The sequence below is a fragment of the Pipistrellus hanaki genome (assembly GCF_964339955.1).
Source record: "Pipistrellus hanaki genome assembly, chromosome: 13".
Taxonomy (NCBI): Eukaryota; Metazoa; Chordata; class Mammalia; order Chiroptera; family Vespertilionidae; genus Pipistrellus; species Pipistrellus hanaki.
The window spans coordinates 19400428-19418857 of NC_140515.1; the positions used below are offsets into that span (position 1 = coordinate 19400428).

At 37.8% G+C, this 18430-nt stretch overlaps 1 protein-coding gene across 1 annotated transcript in view; it reads left to right on the forward strand.

Moving 5' to 3' along the window:
• The window catches only part of DNAH12 (dynein axonemal heavy chain 12), a 200452-nt gene that overhangs the window by 152229 nt on the left and 29793 nt on the right, over positions 1-18430 (forward strand). The window contains exons 56-60 of the mRNA XM_084903087.1: positions 4308-4522; positions 5243-5435; positions 9872-10064; positions 14379-14551; positions 15675-15815. Of these exons, the coding sequence (XP_084759213.1) occupies positions 4308-4522; positions 5243-5435; positions 9872-10064; positions 14379-14551; positions 15675-15815 (915 nt within the window). The remainder of the gene's footprint in view (positions 1-4307; positions 4523-5242; positions 5436-9871; positions 10065-14378; positions 14552-15674; positions 15816-18430) is intronic.

An 18430-nucleotide genomic window follows, 5' to 3' on the forward strand; every position in this document is an offset into this window, starting at 1 on the left:
ATTATTATTCCATTTTACAGATGAGGAATTTGAGACCCAGAGTGATTTAGTAATTTGAAAGTTAGTAAGATAACTGAGCTAGTGAATGGTGGAGTTAGAATTTTAACCCAGGCAATTTAATTTCCAAATCATTATTTTTAATCACTATGTTAAGTAAAATGTGGAATAGGATATCACATTCACTGTCTTTAAAAACGAAGTTCTGCCGATGTGGCTCAGCAGTTGAGCATTGACACAGGTACCAAGAGGTCATCAGTTTGATTCCTGGTCAGGACACATGCCCAGGTTGTGAGCTCTGTCCACAGTGGGGGGTGTGCAGGAGGCAACCAATCAATGATGTTTCTCTCTCACCAATGTTTCTATCTCTATATCCCTCTTCTTTTCTCTCTCTCTAAAAAATCAGTAAAAACATATTAAAACTATAATGGAAATTTCAGTTTTCTTTTGGAATATGGGATACATTAAAGTTGCATTGCAAATCAGTGATGAAGACCCAGCCAGTTTGGCTCAATGGTTGAGTGTTAGCCTATGAACCAGGAGGTTACAGTTCACTTCCCGGTCAGGGCATATACCAGGTTGTGGGGTCGATCCCCAGTGTGGTGCATGCAGGAGGCAGATGGTGAATGATTCTCTCTAATCATTGTTGTTTCTATCTCTCCCTCTCTCTTCCTTTCTGAAATCAATAAAAGTATATTAAAAACAAAACAAATCAGTGAGGAAAGTAACTCAATAAACAATGCTGATGTAAATGGCTATCGTTATAAAAAAAATTTAATCCTTACCTTTCATCACATTCAAAGATGAAAAAAAAAAAAAAAAAGGCAAGCATCTGAATGCCCCTGATACAGAGGAGGTCTCTGTCTACATTTTTACTCTTCCTGGATATACTCTGTGTTAGGCTGTTTTGGGGGCAGAGTGGGACTCTGTTATTCTGGTTGTTAGTCCTAGGAAGACCCTTATGCAGGCTACGACTATTTCAGCCTTTCTTCCCCTCCTTCCTATGACTGCTTAATTCTGCCTTCTACCTGTGGTTGGTCTTGAACAGGAGTTTCCCACCCTTCTCATGGTAAAGGTTGGTAAAGGTATAATGTTTTTAGCTCAAGACATTTTTCTACTCAAGGCTCCCACCCCAACCCTGGGATTAAGTTTTTCTTTTGCTCTTGCTCAAGCTACAGTGTGTGTTTTGTCCTTACTTTTTCCAGGATTCGCAAGTATAATTTTGGCCCAATGCATGTTAATTTCCCAGCTTAGAGTTTCCTAGTGGTTACATAGATAGTGTAAACTTGTATCCTATACCTGCATGAAATGTAGATCCATGGTTACAGATTCTCAGGGGACTTTTTCCCAGCCGGAGATGAGACAGACATCCAAATACTTCCTTCTTGTCACCTTATGCATAGAGTTGGGATTTTTTTTTTTCTATCTATGATTTCACTAACCTTTTGTAGGTTTTAAGCTTAATACAGGGATCTCATTTCCAGCTTCTTGCTACATATGACTCAAGGCTTCTGTATGTTATTAGAATTGATAGAACACTCCCAACGCTTGCTACCATTTCAGCTCACACAATTACTCTTCTGAAATTCTTTTGTCTGTGTTTCTGGCACCTGTTTTTTTTCTGGGTGCTTGTATTATGTGTGTTTGTATCTCTTAAATGCATGTCAACTAATTATTTCTAAAATTCCATATTTTATCTACTAGTGGATAAATTAAACTAGGTGGCTAGAGGATTTTTAGATTATTTTGCTACTCAGGTTGCTAGAATCATAGCTTATAGTTCATCAGTCCTTGTTCTGCTTGCTCATAATTTCTAGTAGTTTGTCTGTTTATAATATTGTGCAGTGGTTGAGAGCAGTGAGGACACTGGTGTCAGGATATTTAGATGCAAATTTTTCTCTATTGCTTTCTATCTTGAGAGTTTGGTAACTTAGTTGACCTCTCAGTGCTTCAGGTGCCCCAACTGTAAATGAAGACAGTAATCCCTTCCTCATAGGAGAGTTGTGAGAAAGTGCTTGAATATAAATGCTCAATAAATGTGTGTTTTTTTGTAATTATCATCTTCAAATACTTCATTTAGTGTCTATATCTCAAATTCTGACTTGCTTACTATTTAACCACGATGAGAATACTATACTGCTTTACTATTGTTTATTAACTTAACAATAAAGCTTTATTTTCCCAAAAATTACTACCTCTGTCAGAATAGATGAATAATGCATTTTTCTTCAGATTGTCCAAGGATTTCAAATGTAGTCAAGAATTATTTTCATACCTACAATAAAGTACACTTGGATTACAAATACCATGGCATGGTCTTATCTCTCTGATGGACACAACTCAATTTTCCAGTTATATTTGTAACTAGAGGCCTGTTGCATGAAATTTGGGCATGGGGTGAGGGCGGGTTTCTCAGCCAGACCTGTACCCCCTCGGATGATGTCGGACTGCTGGACATCTCTCTCACCATTCAGGACCACTGGCTCCTAACTGCTCACTTGCCTGCCAGCCTGATCGCCCCTAACTGCTCTCTCCTACTGGCCTTACCACCCCTAGCTGCCTCTTCCTCGGCCACTGCTACCATGGCTTTGTCCAGAAGGATGTCAGACGTAATAGTTAGCATATTACCCTTTTATTAGTATAGATACTTACATAAAGTTATATTAAGTGGGAACTGGATTTGTTTTAAAATAAAAAACAATCTCTTTTGCAATTCTAAGAAATTGATTTAAACATGAATAAGAATATTGATTAGTATTTAAATGTCAATTTATAGAAATTGCCACTTTTTTCAATGGAAAGAACAAATACTGTGCTTTTCTAATAATAAGCATATACACTAGTAAAAGAGAAAATGCTAATTGACCATACCTTGCTATTCCCACCAGCCAATCAGGAGTGAGTATGCATATTATCCCAACAAAGATGGTGGGTTAATTTAGATACACAGACACTGAGTGGCTGGGGCAGTCCTGGCCTCTAGGCAATGTGAGAAGGCAGAAAGGTGGCTCCTGCCAGGGTGAAGGCAGTGCCGGCATCCAGGGGAAGGAATGCTCATTCTTGCATGAATCTTGGTGCATTGGACCTCTAGTATACTGTATAAGGAAGAAAAAAGTCTCTTTAGATAGGACCCTGATACATTTAGTCTAATTGCTACAACTTTTAAGCAGTTATATGTAAAATAACTTTCTCAGTTTCAGAACTTGTTTCTTTTGTTTCCTGTGATATTAAAAGTAAATTTTGACTAGTGTCTGGACCTTTTGGTGCTTTCAATAGGATTTCAGTACAATCTGAGCCGAGGAAGAAAACAACCAGGCAGCTGTATTGGGTTGCTTTGTCTTTTAGAAAGGAAAGAAAATAGAATAGAGGTATATGGGAGTAGTTGGTTAAAGAGCTTATTTATAGAAAAAGATGGAGATTTTATCCCTACAAGCTGTTAAAATGGAAATAGACTGTCTGAGAAAGCCAAACTGACATGGGATGAAAACTCCCCTTTCTGTGCTATTGTGTTTTATTTTTTTTAATGTAATTTAGAGTGAGAAGAAGGGAGAGGAAGAGAAACATTATTGACTACCTCCTGCATTCCCCCTCCTGGGGATCAAGCCCACGATCCCAGGAATGTGCCCTGACTAGGAATCTGACCAATGACCTTTTGATACATGGGATGATGCTGAGCCAACTGAGCCAGCTGGCCAGGGCTATGTCAATGTTTTTTAAAATAATTAATGCACTGTACAGACCACAAAAGGAACCTAGGACAGCATTATCACTGAGGAAGAAGAAAGCACACCATGAATCATGTGTTATTGAATACAATCTTTATCATAGTTACATAGAAAATTTTTCTAAATAGATCTCAAATATATATTGGACTGAACTTGGGAATGACTCTACTGATACCCTGAAAAAATCCATTAAAGACTAGTAGATCTCTTACTTTAAATTTTTATCAAATAAGTAGAATTATTTTAACAAACGTCATGTGTTAAAATTACCTTGAAGATGATATGTTATATTGGAAAGAGGATATCTTATAGGTTCACAAGATCCTACTTCTGCCATTGAAGTAATTTTGTATCCATGGAAACTTGGTCAAAGTGCTCTCTGAAACTAAATTTCTTCATTTCAAAAATAAATAATACTAAAACTCTTTTATCACAGGACTTTTGTGAAAATTAATCCTGATAATATTTGTGAAACACATTGTACTTTTACAAATTTATGGTGATGTTTATTATTTAAATTATATAATTAAAAAAATATATGAATCTCTATTTATTCCCCTCAGAATTTTTCTTATTATATTCTAGGCCTTTAATGATTGACCCACAGGGTCAAGCCAATAAGTGGATCAAAAATTCTGAGAAAGAAAATCAGCTTAGTGTTATTAAGCTATCAGATTCAGACTACATGAGAACACTGGAAAACAGTATTCAGTTTGGAACTCCGATTCTGTTAGAAAATGTTGGCGAAGAACTGGACCCATCTTTGGAGCCTTTACTACTTAGACAAACTTTTAAACAAGGTAGAAGTCAATTAATATTAGTTGAACTGAAAGATGATTGTTATCTTTGAGGCTTATCTTTGAGGAAGGAAAAACCACCACATACATCTAATAATGAGGTTAATAACTCAAAACTTCTAAATCATTGTTATGTATGAAATGAAATTTGGAACAAGTATCAAGAATGAACTTTGCCCTCCCTTCTTTGCCTTAATCCCTATTATCAACACTGTTCAGTAGAGAACATAAAAAAAGTTTAAGGCAGCCTGAAATTCCTTTATCGTGTGACTATGGACCACACCAAGTCCATTATTAGAAATAGTAATGGTTAATGTGGGCCATGTGAGTAAACATTGCTGACCTCATATTTTTTCTGCTTATAAAAATTTTATCTTTGCCAACCTCTAATACTTTTAAGAGCTTTAGTCATACACAAATAACTTTGGAATCATGATTGAAAATTGATAGAGGTTCCATTGTATAATGGTCAGTACTCTGGATTCTGAAAATTGAGAGGAAGGAACATCAAGAGGAATCTTCATTTAGAAGGCTCAATGACGAGAGAAAATGTCTTATACTACCCAATAGTCCTGCGGTATAACTGTTTACTTGCCTCTGTGTCTGTGACTTTTGTCACATCTGGATTCTCCTTTAAATTACTAGTAACCTGGGAAAGGTCTTAACATAGGGGAAGTGGCTATGCAACTTTGGCTTACTATTCATTTATTTTCTGAAATACAGGTGGCATTGATTGCATCAGGCTTGGTGAAGTCATTATTGAGTATTCCTTTGAATTCAAGTTTTATATCACCACAAAACTGAGAAATCCACACTATATGCCAGAGCTAGCTACAAAACTGTCTTTGCTCAATTTCATGATAACTCCAGAAGGACTTGAAGATCAGTTACTAGGTATTGTAGTCGCAAAGGAGAGGTATGTATTTTCTTAGCTGCTTCCAGATGGCCTAGAGAGAGATATTTGTAGGCCATTAATACTTTTGTTATGTGATTATTTCAAAACATTGTCAAATTTTATATCTTGTTATTATAAATTAAATAATTATATAATCCTTTGAAATAGCCATTCTCTAGCAAGCAAGTTATAAGTCAACCATGTTATATTGGGCTCTTAATATGGGTAGTAAGATTCAAGTGACATGCCATAATTTCTGACTTTTAGCTGATTGTTTGAATCAAAAAATTTCACCCTAGGAATGCTATGGATAAAATCAGAAATGTGTTCAAATACATATACAGGATATTAATAAAAGATACTTAGGATAAGAACAAAAAGTAGGATACTAAACTATATACAGTATGGGTAATATTTTATACAAACAAAAGTTAATGATGAATGCAGAAAATATTGAGAAAGATTACAGTAGCGTATTAACTGTGATTATCCCTCAGATGCTAAGATTATGGGTAATTATTACTATTTTCTTCATAATTGATGTATTTTTTATTAATAGCATATGTTATTATTTAAATGAGAAAAATATACATAGAAGGGCTAATGGTAAATAATTGCTTCTGGGGGGGAGAACCAAGATAGCTGTGTAGTTAAATGCCTATTTGCCACCTCCTACAACCACATCAAGATTACAACTAAATATCGAACAACCATCACTCAGAACCACTTGAAATATGACTGAAAGGAAGTGCTACAAATAGATAAGTAAGGAAAAAAGCTCATTGTTAAGAGAGGTGGAGGTGCGGAACAGGCTGGTCCTACACCCACATGAGGTGCTGTTTTCATCGGGAGGACTACCTTGGCTGTGGAGGTCTTCTGGAGGAGCAAAGGATCCCAGCTCCACGCCAGACCCCTCAGCCCGAGGTGCCACAGCTGGGAATAGAAGTCTCTGTAACTTTGGGCTATAAAAACCAGTGGGGTTTATGGCTAGGTCATACAGAGGCTGATGGAGACCTAGACAGTTCCTCTTAAAAGGCTGGTGCACAAACTTTTATGAACTTGCTCCCTCTGTTGGGGCAGCAGCTTGAGATCTAGGGACATAGAGGGAGGCATTGAATTATCTAGCATCAGAGCAAGAACTCATGGGAAGCTTTCTCCCAGACAGAGGTGCTCAGAGGGGTCATTGTTCCTATGCTGAGACCTCCACTGTTGCAGAGCTAACTGGCAGCCATATCTGAGTTTCCATAAGCATGGCTCACACTGTCCACTCCACCATGAGACCCTGCTCCATTCAATTTGCAGTCCCCCCACCCAAGCTGTGGGAAGCAGCTTTTCCATATGAATGGCCTGTGCTGGCTCAGTTTTCAGACCTTCATGAATTCTCTCAAATAAGCTGCATCTGGCATCAGCATGCCCTACTTATCAATCAGAGGCCCAAGAACCAACACAGCTGGTCCTCACAGCCAATCAGCCTGGAGGTCAATTTCTCCCAGTGACTCTTAACAGCATTCAAAGCTCAACTACAACAAGACTGTACACACAGGCCACATAGGGGTGCATCTAAAGCAGTGTTTCCCAAACTTCTCTCATGATGAGAATCACCTGGTGGAGTTGTTAAAACACAGATTCCTGAATCCCAACTAAGAAGTGCTAAACTAGAATTTTTGGGAACATATAGGTAAAATTGTATACTTAACTAGTGCTCTAAGACAGATGTTATATACAGAGCACTAAGTTAGGTATGCAATTTACCTATATGTTCTCAAAAATTCTAGTTTAGCACTTCTTAGTTGGGATTCAGGAATCTGTGTTTTAACAACTCCACCAGGTGATTCTCATCATGAGAGAAGGTTGGGAAACACTGCTATAGACTCTAAGTATTATATAGACTCCTGGTGGAGTTGTTGGGAAACACTGCTCTATAGGACACCTACTATACAAGGTTACTTTACCAAGTCTTAAAGACATAGCAGCTCTACCTAATACATAGAAATAAATACAGGGAAGCAGCCAAAATGCAGAGACAAAGAAACATGTCACAATTGAAGGAACAGAAGAAATATCCAGAAAAAGTACTAAATGAAATAGATGCAAACAAACCTCTAGCTACAGAGTTAAAAACAATGGTTATAAGGATGATCATGGATCTTAATGAAAGTTTCAAGGGACTTAGTGAGACTTTCAAGGTTCTTAGTGAGAATGTTAGACATGAAAAGGGGTCAGTCAGAAATTAAGCATACACTAATTGAAATAAAGAATAATTTAAAGGGATTCAACAGTAGACTAGAGGATTTTGAGAATCAAATCAATGATTTGGAATATGAGGAAACAAAATACACTCAATCAGAAGAGCGAAAAGAATAAAGAATCCAAAGATATGAAGATAGTGTAAGGAGTCTCTGGGACAACTTCAAGCACACTAACATTTACATAATGGGGGTGCTAGAAGGAGAAGAGAGAGAACAAGATATTAAAAACCTATTTGAAGAAATATTGACAGAAAACTTCCCCTACTTGGTGAAAGAAATAGATTTACAAGTCCAAGAAGCACAGAGAATCCCAAACAAGAGGAACCCAAAGAGACTCACACCAAAACACATTATAATTAAAAAGCCAAAGGTGGCCAAAACCAGTTTGGCTCAGTGGATAGAGCGTCAGCCTGCGGACTGAAAGGTCCTGGATTCGATTCCGGTCAGGGGTATGTACCTTGGTTGCAGGCACATCCCCAGTGGGGGTTGTGCAAGAGGCAGCTGATCGATGATTCTCTCTCATCAATGTTTCTAACTCTCTATTCCTCTCTCTTCCTCTCTGTGAAAAATTAATAAAATATCTTTTTTTTAAATAAAATAAAAATAAAAAGCCAAAGATGACAGATCTTTTTTTTTTTTTTTCCAGGTTACTCTTCTGATTTTCTCTTTTTATAACCTTAGTGTTGAAAGTATTACATATGTTCCTCTTTTCCTCCCGTTAGCCCCCTACAGCCTGCCCTTGCCCCCCCTCCCCCTCCCAGATCCAGTTGTCCTTTCAATATCTGATATTATAGAAGAAACAATGAAAATTAGATGGGATATAATGATGCCAAGGAATAAATAAGATTCATCTCCAGTTCTTTTTTTTTTTTTTTTTAATTTATCTTTATTATTGAAAGTATTAGCCGAAACCGGTTTGGCTCAGTAGTAGAGCGTCGGTCTGCGGACTGAAAGGTCCCAAGTTCGATTCCGGTCAGGGGCATGTACATTGGTTGCGGGCACATCCCCGGTAGGGGGTGTGCAAGAGGCAGCTGGTCGATGTTTCTCTCTCATCGACGTTTCTAGCTCTCTCTCTCTCTCCCTTCCTCTCTGTAAAAAAATCAATAAAATATATTTTTAAAAAATAAAATAAAAAAGAAAGTATTACAGATGTTCCCCTTTCCCCCTCTCCCACTGACTTTCTTCATCCAGTTCCCATCCCCTCCCTAGGCCCTCCCTACACTATTGTATGCCCATGGGCTATGCATATATGCATGTAAGTTCAATGGTTAATATCTTCATACCCTCTTCACCCTTCCCTCTGATATATGTCAGTCTGTTGCATGCTTCAATGTCTCTGGAATTTTTTTGTTCATCAATTTATTTTGTTCATTAGGTCTTCTCCAGTTCCTATTCTCACATAACTGGCTACACCATATGGATAATCTTAGTATATTCTTAGACTTATCACAGTACATGTTATTGTTTTTTTGCTTTAATTTCTCAAGTTATTATTTGAATGGAAGTAATTTTAGGTTAGGATTAAGAGACTAGTCATCTTAGTTTGTGTTACATGTCTACAAAATTATATAAATAGCCAAAACCAGTTTGGCTCAGTGGATAGAGCAGTGTTTCCCAAACTTCTCTCATGATGAGAATCACCTGATGGAGTTGTTAAAATACAGATTCCTGAATCCCAACTAAGAAGTGCTAAACTAGAATTTTTGGGAACATATAGGTAAAATTGTTGAGTTGTGGGGATGGAGGCATGAGAGTTGATGATGCTAATCTTCCTACTCTCACTTATGCTTTATTTTTCATATGTAGGTAAAATTGACCCATATGTTCCCAAAAATTCTAGTTTAGCACTTCTTAGTTGGGATTCAAGAATCTGTATTTTAACAACTCCACCAGGTGATTCTCATCATGAGAGAAGTTTGGGAAACACTGGGATAGAGCGTTGGCCTGCGGACTGAAGGGTCCCAGGTTCTATTCCGGTCAAGGGCATGTGCCTTGGTTGCGGGCACATCCCCAGTGGGGGATGTGCAGGAGGCAGCTGGTCGATGCTTCTCTCTCATCGGTGTTTCTAACTCTCTATCCCTCTCCCTTCCTCTCTGTAAAAAATCAATTACAAATTATATAAATGTCTATAATATTGTGATGTCTAATATTTAAATATGAATTTAGATAAAATGCTACAAATTTAGACTGCATGTTTTTATCTTTTAGACCAGAATTAGAAGAGGAAAGAAATGTTCTTATTCTTCAGTCTGCAGCTAATAAGAAACAGCTAAAAGATATAGAGAAAAAAATTTTGGAAACATTATCATCTTCGGAAGGGAACATTTTAGAAGATGAAAGTGCAATTAAAGTCTTAGACTCTGCTAAAATGATGTCCAATGAGATAACAAAGAAACAGCAGGTGAAAAAAGGATCCTAGAAATCTTTTGATTCTTAACAATTTGCTCCAGGTGCCTTAAGAAAGTGCTATACTAGGCTTACTGGGGAAGAAAAAGAATTCATAAAAATACAAAATCAGAAATTAATTTTTAACTCACAGAGTATTTCTTACTGTTGAATTATTCAAAACCTGGTTTGTCCTGTATAGTATCTTACATAGAGAAATAAATTTAAAATGAAAGTTTTAAACATTTATGACAGAATATACACATTTTATAAATCTGTGCTTTTTTTCAAATATTGAATGCCTTATTTTTGAATTCCTTAGATTTTTAAATTGGAGAAAAGCACTTAAAGTTTGTAATATATGAATATTACATGTAAAGCCATTAAAATACCTAAAATATAATATATATTTATTATTGCATAGGTAAGGCAAGCTAGTCTGTTTCATTCAAATGTAACTGACTGTCACCTAAAAACTGAGTTTGAGAATTTGGCTTGCCTCTGTTCCTGATTGAAGTTTAAGATGTGTGGAGGGGTAATTGCCAGTTAATTGAACATTAAGTGGTTTTAGGAACTAATAAGGATGCTTTTCTGTCATTGCCTGAACATTTGCTCATTAGGGAGTAAGGTATGAGAGTTGGAAGTGGCAGGTGAAGAAAGATGGAAGACAAAAAATCTACAACGAATAAAGTATTTATTACAAATTTTATCTATAACAGCCAAATGGTAATTTCACATTATATATATATTTTAATAGAATCCTACAATATTATAGGTAGAGAGGCCTAGCTGTTGGTTATTTTTTATATGTAACTAGAAGCCCGGTGCACAAAATTCGTGCATTGTGAGGGGAGGGGCCTCAGCCCCGGCTGCACTCTCTCCAATCTGGGACATCCCTCTCATAATCCAGGACTGTTGGCTCCCAACTGCTTGCCTGCCTGTCTTCCTGATTACCCCTAATTGCTTCTGCCTGCCAGCCTGATCATCCCTTTACCACTCCCCAGGCTGATTAATGCATAACTGCTCCCCTGCTGGCCCAATTGCCCCTAACTGCCCTCCCCTGCAGGCCTGGTCACCCCTAATTGCCCTCCCCTGCGGGCTTGATTACCCCCAACTCCCCTCCCTTACAGGCCTGGTCCCTCCCATCTGCCCTCCCCTGCTGACCTGATCGCCCAAAACTGCCCTCCTTTGCAGACCTGGTCCCTCCCAACTGTCCTCCCCTGGTAGCCATCTTGTGGTGGCCATCTTTTGTCCACATGGAGGCAGCCATCTTGTGTGTTGGAGTGCTGGTTAATTTGCATATTACTCTTTTCCATTAGATAGGATAGAGGCCTGGTGCATGGGTGGGGGCCAGCTGGTTTGTCTGAAGGATGTCCCAGATCAGGGTGGGGGTTCTCTTGGTGCATGGAGTGGCCTGGTCTCTCCCCCGCTGGTGTGGCTCAGTGGTTGATCATCCTGGGAAAGGGGCCTGTGGTGGTTTTCAGCTCAGCCATGCCCTCCAGCAACCCAAGCAGAGGCCCTGGTATCTGGGATTTATTTATCTTCTATAATTGAAACTTTGTAGTCTCAAGAGGAGGCCAAAGCAGGCCAAAACGCATGGCTTCCTCCATCATCAGGGAAACCCAAGCCTCCTGCTCTGACCAGCTCTAGATCTGCCACTATTTTTGTTGGGATTTATTTATCTTCTATAATTGAAATCTTGTAGCTTTGAGTGGAGTCCAGGGCCAGCCAGGGTGTGCGGGAAGCTTGGCTTCCTCCATTGCTGGGGAAACCCAAGACTCCTGTTCACTCCATGGGTGCAGCCATCTTGGTTGAGTTGATTTGCATACTCGCTCCTGATTGGCTGGTGAGTGTGGCTTCTGGGTGTAGCAGAGGTGTAGTCAATTTGTATATTACTCTTTTATTAGATAGGATAGTCCAGAAATAGTAGTTGAAACCCAAGTTTGCACAATAAAATATTACAGAATGACTTCTATATTGATTTACAGAACTTTTGATCCTCCTTTGCCCACCAATGAATCAAGCACATCTTAATATTAGGATAACTTAAAATATTTTTAAAACCTAAATAGAAATTGAACTAATTGTTTAGTACGCTTTTGATGTTCCCCACCTTATGCACCCCTGCTCTGAAGGGCTTTTTAAAAGGCTTAGGCACACTTTCCCTTGGGATGGGTTATTTTTGTGCAACAGTGATGGTAATGACTTTCAGTCCAGAGGTAATTTTTCTGTATTGTTGTTTTTGAGGTTTTGTTTTGTTTTGTTTTGTTTGTGCTTGTTTTTATTTTAGAAGAGCCAAAAGAGTACTCTTAAAGTAATATTTTATGACAACTCCCAAGCTGGGGACCATGGCTGAGATATTCTATAATGTCTCCCTTCCTTCCCTGTCCATAAAAGCAGAACCACCTTATTGTCTCCTCAATACACTGTTTGTTCAAAGGGAAGATAGAATAAGAAGAATTTATCAGTTTATTTCTTATTAAGATTCAGGAGGGAAGGAGTATTTATTGGTTCCAGTATTTTATGTTACAAAGAGGAAGAAATTTAAGAAATCATGTCTTTCTGGCTGAGTCCCCTGATAGAAGAAGAATATAAGTTTTAAATAACATAGGTTTAAATTGGAATACTAAGATTATGCCTTCATATGTAAAATGTCATTAATTTCCATTGTTGATAACTTTGTTTTACTTTTTATAGTCAAAATTGAGGCTTAAAACTTTTAATTGTGGCAAATATTGTGTAATCTTAGGGAAAGTATGTTTGCAAGAAAGAGAAACCCACTCAAATTAGCTCAAATTAAAAATATGCAAGAGGATATTTTATTTTCCCAATTATACAAAGTATGTACAAGCCTCAGGAATAAATGGAAAGCATTGAGTTTCTATGATCTCTGTCTCTTCCCATCTCTCTCTGATTGTGTTGTTCTCTCTATTCCACTTGAAGACCAATTTCTTCTGTAAAACTTTTGTTTCTGTTTCCTCCTACATTTATCTGGCCTATAGAAAATGACTTTGGTCCCATTACCTTTTAGCACTGATGCCCACTACCACCTGACTTCATTTTTTGAGGCTCTTAAAGGATGAAACATTTGGAGAGAAAAATAACTTATTTTGGGCTTTACTCTATTCATACCACCTGATTGAATCAGCTACAAATGGGATCATCCTACATAATAAAAGGCTAATATGCAAATTGACCTAACAGCCAAATGACCGACCGGTCGCTATGACATGCACTAACCACTAGGGGGGTTTTTGCACAATGCAAGAACTTCCCCCTGGTGGTCAGTGTGCTACCACAGGACGAGCACAGTGGTGGTGGCGGGAGCCTCTCCCACCTCTGCAGCAGTGCTAAGGACCCCTGGGGGATGTCTGCCAAGGGGTCCTGGACTGCAAGAGGGAGCAGGCCAGGCTGAGGGACTCCCCCCCCCCGCACCCAAGTGCACAAATGTCATGCACCAGGCCTCTAGTTCAATATAAACAGACTACATAGGCATACTTACTGAGCAGAGTCTGTGGCCAGCATTTCCAAAGAGGGAAAGTGGGTTGTAAAAGTGTTCTACACATTTTTCATGTAGAATATTAACCTATCAGATTGAGTTGTCTGTTGAAGAGCTGTTATCTTAGAGAAATTTTTCCCTTTTGGAGTTGAATATCTATACCCCTATTAGTCTAGAAAAGTTATATATAACAGAAGCTAGTTGACAAAAAGTACTCTGAATGTATAAAACCATCAGCCAAAAAAATCTTTCTGAATACCTACTATGCCAAACTTTGTGCTGGGTTTTGGTACATGTACCTTAAACATGCACACTTGCTCTCTATCTCTCTTTTTCCCTCTCCTTCTCTATCTCTAATCTATTTAAAGAGGGTGAATAACTGTAGTAGACACATATAAGATTCAGGCAAAAAATAATAATAATAATAATAAGCAAAGATTGACAGCTGTGTATTTCTAAAATAAGACAGAGATGGTTGGTGAGTTATCACAATTTTAATCTGTAACCCTATGGACTTCTCCCCTCTCCTCCCTTTCCCTTCCCTCCCCACCCCTCTCCCTCCTCTCTCTTCTCCCTCCTCTTCTTTCTTTCCCCCCTCCCTCCTCTCCTCCCCTCTCCTCATTTCCCCCTCCCCTCTCTTTTCCTCCCCTTTCCCTCCCCTCCCCTCCTTTCCCTCTTCTTTCCTTCCCTTTTTTTTTCCTTTCTAGCTTTTAGCATAATAAAACCCTTTTTTTGTAAACCATGCTTCTATAATTTGTCTTTGGGTTAAGTGGCTATTTTTAAAATTATAAATTTCATCAAATGAGAAATATAATTTTTTCTTTCTTTTAGATTGCAGAAAAAACAGAACTCAAAATAGCAGAGTCTCGAGAAGGATATAGACCTATTGCTAAACATTCATCAGTATTATTCTTTAGCATTGCAGACCTGGCTAACATTGATCCTATGTACCAATACTCTCTTTCCTGGTTTGTGAACCTGTATATCAACTCTATTCATGACAGGTAAACTTTCTCTTGCTTCATTCATAGTCTCTAGGTTGGATTTATCCTTTCCATTTATTTTTTATTACTTATGTAATAGGTAATATTCATGTGGAACATTTAAAAATGTGGAAAAGTGAATGAAAGGAAGAAGACTAAGCTTTTCTATTTTTAGTTTTGTTTCATATCTACACAAGATTTAGACATAGAGGGATTAGCTTTAGTCCTGTTTTTCTCTTCTCTTAAATATATGGCCCGGCTATAATTTTTTGTCTCATACAGTTCCATCCCCAGCATAGATCCTTTCACTAATAAATATTCAGTAGGACTTGGCTGGCATGGCTCAATGGTTGAGCATGGATCTATGATCACGGTTCAGTTCCCAGTCAGGGCACAGGCTTGGGTTGTGTACTCCATCCCCTGTGTTGGAGGGCATGCAGGAGGCAACCAGTCAATGATTCTCTCCCAACATTGATGTTTCTCTCTTTCCTCTCCTCCTGAAATAAATTTAAAATATTTTTATTTTTAAAAATTCAGTAGGTTGTGTGTTTTAATTAACTGATTGTTTCCAGTCATTTTAGAGTACAATATGAAATTTAGAATTTTGAAAATAGAGATATGGTTAAATCATGTTTAATTTTCTCATAGATTTATACCCTATTTTTTACACGAAGATTTACAAGTTATACAGACACAAAGATTGTACAGGAAGGCCCCCCGCTATACTCTTCACCTTGTTTCTCTAATTGTAACATCTTGCATAACTATAGTACAACTAGAGGCCCAGTGCATGGAATTCATGCAAGAGTAGGCCTTCCTTCCCCAGACTGCCCGCGCTGGCTTCCCCTCTGGCACGCAGGACCTGGGCTTCCCTTGAAGCCCCAGCTTCACCCACAGGGTCATCCAGTCTAATTAGCATATTACACTTTATTATTATAGATATCACAACCAGGAAATTTATTGGTAACAATCCAGAGAGCTTATTCAAATTTCATCAGGTGTGTGTGTGTGTGTGTGTATAGTATATTTTTAACAGTGGTTACTTTGGTAAAATAAAAACAACTTGCATGTTAATTTATATTTTACTTACTTTTATCTTAGTTTTGTTTGACTTAATATGTTTTTCTTTTTTTAAACCTTTTAGTAACAGATCAAAAATCTTGGAAAAGCGCCTCCGATATTTAAATGACCACTTCACATACAACTTATATTGTAATATATGCCGATCACTATTTGAGAAGGACAAGCTGTTGTTTTCCTTTTTATTATGTGCGAATCTCCTTCTGTAAGTTATTTGCTTTTTCTTTGTTTTAAAAGCCTGCTTGGAATACCTAATACCTAAAGATGACTGCTCTGCTTAATTCATGATTTTACCTGTATATTTCTCTACAATAGTATTAGTGGGTTTTTTAAAATATATATTTTATTGATTTTTTACAGAGAGGAAGGGAGAGAGATAGAGAGCTAGAAACGTGGATGAGAGAGAAACATCGACCAGCTGCCTCCTGCACACCCCCTACCGGGGATGTGCCCACAACCAATGTACATGCCCTTGACTGGAATCGAACCTGGGACCTTTCAGTCCGCAGACTGACGCTTTACCACTGAGCTAAACCGGTTTCAGCAGTATTAGTGTTTTTATGTTTACTTGATTTTTAAGTTATAGTTCACACAGGAAAGTTTATAAAACATTCTTGTACAGTTCAATAAAAAATTTTTAAATCTTTATTGTTGACAGTATTACAGGTGTCTCCCTTATTTTTCTCCCAACTCCAACCCCTCAACCGGTTCCCACCACAGGCCAAGCCTCACCAGTAATTTGCTTTCTGTCTCCATAGTTTTTCCTATTCTAGAAATTTTATCAATGGCCCTGAAGGTGGTCTCTTCTTGAATGTTTATGTACTCTTGCAAAGCATGTGTATTTTACTGTTCTGAGGTAGAATTTCTATAAAAGGCAAGTATTATAAGTCAAGCTGGCCTATATATCTTCTATATCCATATTGATTTTCTGTCTACCTGTTTAAGCAGTTATTGAGAAAGGTTTGGAATTTCTACAGAGATTTTTCCTTGTGATTCTGTTAATATTGCTATGTGTTTTGATCCTGTTATTGGGTATTTAGGACTTTCATATCCTCTTAATAAATTGACTTGGACTTTTTTAAAAAATCCCTGGTAATACCCTTTGCTCTGAAATATATTTTTTATGATATTAGCATAGCCTCTCCAGTTTTGTTTTGAATACTGATAGCATGATATATATATATATATATATATATATATATATATATATATATATATATATATATATATATAAATTGCTTAGACCAGTGGTTGACAAACTCATCAGTCAATAGCCAGATATCAACAGTACAACGATTAAAATTTCTTTTGAGAGCCAAATTTTTTAAACTTACACTATATAGGTGGGTACATTGTTATACACTTAATTAGGGTACTCCTAACTGGCCTTTGCTAAAAACTCAATGGGCCAAAGAGCCACATGTGGCTGAAGAGCCGCAGTTTGCCAACCACTGGCCTAGACCATTTTCATTTAATGAGATAATAGAGTTATGTTTTAATCTATCATCTTACAGTTTGTTTTCTGTTTTGGTCTTCTGTTCTTTGTTCCCAATTTCCTCATTTTCTGCTTTTCTTTTAATTGCATATTTTTTATTATTTGATTGTATCTTTTTTGTTGGTTTACTAGATATAGTTTTTGTTTTATTCTTTCAGTGACTTCTTTAGGGTTATAGTATACTTTTTAACTTTCACTGTCTATCTCAGGTAAAACTATATATATAATATCATACATTTTATCACCAGCCAGGCCTAGGGACCCTACTCATGCACAAATTTCATGCACCGGGCCTCTAGTGTTATTACATTCTCTCACAGCAGTCTGAGACCTGTATTGGTATAAATGAGTAAGAGTAGGGAGAGTGGGATCTTTATATCTTCTGTGCCAATGAGAGGCGGGAGGTGCAGGAAGGAGACCAACTGTGGGTGGTCACTGGAAACTAGGTGAGGCAGTTTACTGGAAAATGAAAGCCATTGTCATGGCTTGCAAAACCTGAAATGAGACTAATAGGAAAACCATTTGGATGGCAAGAACCCCAAGCAGGGCATAATGGAGTGCAGGGGAAAGGTAGAAAATGTGCCTAACAATAAAACCTAAATATAATGGACTAATTTGGGTGAGGGAGTGTCCATTAAAGCCTAAAGTCCATTATATAATGTATATTTTATAGTAGATTTTTTTGAATGTGTATGTTAAAAAATTGACAAATTAGTTTACCTGTTTTTACTTATGCAGACACATTTGTGTAATTAAAAGTAAATATGTATGGCCTGGCCACAATGGCTCAGTGTTTGAGTGTCAGTGGTTGAGTGTCGACCTGTGAACCAGGAGATCAGGGCTCAATTCCTGGTCAGGGAACATGCCTGGGTTGTGTGCTCCGTCCCCAGTGGGGGCGTGCAGGAGGCAACTGATCAGTTATTCTCTTTCATTGTTGATGTTTCTGTCTCTCCTCCCTCTCCTTTCCTCTCTGAAATCAATAAAAACATATTTAAAAATAAAAACAACTATGTGATTTAGGGCACTTTGGAACATCTGCTGGCAAGTGTTAAAACTGCTACAGAACCCTAGCTGGTTTGGCTCAGTGGATAGAGCCTCAGCCTGTGGACTGAAGGGTCCTGGTTTGATTCTGGTCAAGGGCATGTACCTTGGTTGCAGGTTCAATCCTCATGCCAGGGCCACTTGTAGGAGGCAACCAATTGATGTGTCTCTCTCTCATCAGATCAATATTTATCTCTCTCTCCCCCTCCTTCCCACTCTCTCTAAAAATAATGAAAAAATAGCATTTGTGAGGATTTAAAAAAAGAAACTGCTACAGAAAGTCA